This window comes from Sinocyclocheilus anshuiensis, unplaced genomic scaffold (genome assembly GCF_001515605.1).
Source record: "Sinocyclocheilus anshuiensis isolate Anshui unplaced genomic scaffold, SAMN03320099.WGS_v1.1 scaffold553, whole genome shotgun sequence".
NCBI lineage: Eukaryota > Metazoa > Chordata > Actinopteri > Cypriniformes > Cyprinidae > Sinocyclocheilus > Sinocyclocheilus anshuiensis.
Window position 1 is genome coordinate 3,000,231 of NW_015539821.1, and position 3,085 is coordinate 3,003,315.

Here is a 3,085-nt window from a genome sequence, read left to right on the forward strand (position 1 = left end):
AAATTAGGTGATGCATGAATTGATATGAATGACATTTTTATTTATCAACTACAATCAAAGAAGTATATTGACTGATTTGTTGAACTTCCAACCTTGTAAGCATGTAATAATTATGACAACATAAAGCACTGACAAATAAGCCTGGTGTAAGCATTAATATAAAAGTCAGTAACAAATCACACAAACTAAAGTAGATTGTAGAAATATAAAAACAATCTGTTGCTTTACCACACTACTTTAGGTAATTCAAAGTCACTGTAATAAACATATGTAAACATGTGGACTGCACTTTTTAAACACTGTTAACTTTAGACAGACTTTAAATAAATAAATAAGAATATATATATTACATTATTATACATATTATCTTAAGGTCGAAGTCTTCAGTAATGAAATGCACCGTAACACTGTTACTGCTTGAGTAATTCCATGTGCCGTTTTGAAGTACGTTCATGTATACGCTTTTAAACATTTCTGCGTGCCAGGGTTTCCAGGTTTTCACAACAAAACCCACCCAATTGCTTCTCAAAACTAGCCCAGTCGCGTTTCGAGGGGGGTCCACCAGTAAAAATCGCATTAGGGTAAAATACACGTTTTTTGGAGGGGTTCCCCAAACCGCGGACTTGTCAACACTGTAGCATGCCAACTTGATGCTTCACTGAAGACTGCTTAGATGTGTTCGACTTGAAGCAGCGCTGCTAGACCGATCGGTGTGTGTCATCACGTACTGCAAGAGCTATAAGAGAGCGGACGTCTCTTTATGCTTTCTCTCGCCGTACTTTGATGTCATACACCGATCGATCTTCCAAGTCGAACACACCTCTTTACTCTTGCGTGTCACATGACCGAGGTATAATCTCTGCGGTTGAAAGATCGCGTTTTTTCATATCGCGAAATTATCGCAAATGCAATTAATCGTTCAGCCCTAAATAGTAGCGTATGTGCATGCATCCTAAACATCTGTCTTTAGTAACATGCTGTGTGATTGATCATCTGTAGAAGTGTTTTAGTCCATTACCTTATAGAAGACATCAGGGACGTATTGCTCTGTGCTGGACTCTTTGGCATAGCCCAGTTCAGGAGCATCTCTGCAGGGCAGTAGACATTCATCCCTCACCAGAGCCATGCACTGATTGGACACTTGATACCCTTCAAAGTGCACCTGGTTATCGGGGCCACCTGCCAATGCACAAAAAAAAAGCTAGTCAAATCCATGCTTTATTTTATCTGGACACTATATTGTCTTTTAGCACTAAATCTGTTATGTTTTCCCAGGTACCAATAAAATGTTCTGTACAAAAAATGCCATGGACTGAGACTGATTTATCGGCCTTGATCTAAACACCACACAGGCTTTTGACAACCAAATGCCTTAATTTATCATGGATAACCGAACAGCAGCAGTAAATCACATGCAAAGGAGGAAGCCGTGTACCTGTTGCCACTACTGTGAAAAACTTGGATCCAAAATGGCCATCCGGGGAAAGCCGACATGCGTTGGCATGTTGGTTCTGGAAATGTCCAGCTGTGATGCACTCCTCAGCACTCAGGAAGAATGAATCCTGGACAGGTGACACATACCCGTTGGTCAATAATGATATCAGAATACACCATGTAGTTAGTCAAATGCTCATCTTTCTTTTGCCAATTGACCTTGTTTCTGGTGTAGTGCACAGTGCCTATTCTGGTGTCCTCTGACAGAAGATCTGTGAAAATCCACCCCACCTGAAAAAAATTAGCCAATATTACTAATCAACAACAGCTTTACATTTTCTATGGGACAAAACTACATTTGGAAGCTTTTCTACATGTTCAGGCAGTAACAAGAGCCACGACTGATCAGGTCACTTCGATCATCCATCAGACAGTAATTTGAAAGTATCATATGGAAGCCATAGAGGTGTGAAGAGAGAGGAACTCTAAGAATCCCATCAGAGAGCCTCTAGATAGATAGATAGATAGCACACTAAATATATAAAATGATAGATAGAAACGATGATAAACAGAAACGATGATAGATAGAAACGATGATAGATAGATAGATAGATAGATATATAGATTTCCAAAAACAGGACACAAGAATACAAACAAGATCAAAATGACAATGTTGAAACTAGGGCTGTGTGATTAATCGAAATGGTCATAAAATCGCGATTTGAGCTTGTGCGATTTCTAAATTGCTTTATAGCAAGATTTTCCGCACCCCCGACCTCCCGCAGTATGCTATCCGAACCAATCAGAATGCAGCGCGCCTAAATGGAGCATGAGAATAGAACAGACCGGGCGGGCATACAAACGTAACGCCAGGTTCACACACTCCGTCTGTGGTGCGTATTTTTTCCGCGACCATGTTAACGGATCAGAGCGTTCATACTGCACGCGATTGCGCTCCGGCAGTGCGCTCCAAGAGCGGTGCATCTGCAGCAGTCATGCTGCGATCGTTTCAGCACGGAGTCTGCTGTGCTGCACGCACTGAAAGTGACAGTGCATTATTCGCAGTAAAAAATAACATGGATTGGCACGGAAATTTAGTAATTACACCTTAAATGCATATAATTAAAGTCTACTGTTTCACAATGAACACATGGCTTTTTGGCTAGATTTAAAACAAGGAAAAGTGCACTTTTAGATAAACAAGGCAATAATAGATGGCACTCGTGGTGGTAGTTAAACAAAGTTATATTTATTGAGTTTAAACGTGAATATGTCTATGAAAGATTGTATTACTGTACTGTGATAAAAGAGAATCACAATGCTGAAAAAGTATTTTCAGAAACAACGTTTGGATTTGAAATCAAAATAATGAATAAATGTTGTGTTTGTTGTGTTTGTGCGCAGATCAGGAGCGGACTGCAAATGCGTCCGGTGCGAAAGCAAAATGAGTCCGTGCTGCCCGTGCTGCTCATACACATATTGTATACGCACTGCAGACGGAGTACGTGTGAATCTGGCGCAACAAATCTAGTTCAACATCTGAGGCAACGCCACAAAGAGCTCTATGATCAATGCATGGCAAAAAAAAATCCCTAGACACGGGATTTTTTTTTTCTGCTATATGTCTATTCTAGAGACATTTTGTTACACC

At 40.2% G+C, this 3,085-nt stretch overlaps 1 protein-coding gene across 1 annotated transcript in view; it reads right to left on the bottom strand.

Annotated features, from left to right (window-relative positions):
• LOC107684105 (nuclear protein localization protein 4 homolog) overlaps nucleotides 1-3,085 on the bottom strand; it is an 18,940-nt gene that overhangs the window by 7,161 nt on the left and 8,694 nt on the right. The window contains exons 10-12 of the mRNA XM_016480309.1: nucleotides 1,654-1,725; nucleotides 1,436-1,562; nucleotides 1,019-1,179 (exon numbers count right to left, since the gene is read on the bottom strand). Coding sequence (XP_016335795.1) covers nucleotides 1,019-1,179; nucleotides 1,436-1,562; nucleotides 1,654-1,725 — 360 coding nt within the window. The remainder of the gene's footprint in view (nucleotides 1-1,018; nucleotides 1,180-1,435; nucleotides 1,563-1,653; nucleotides 1,726-3,085) is intronic.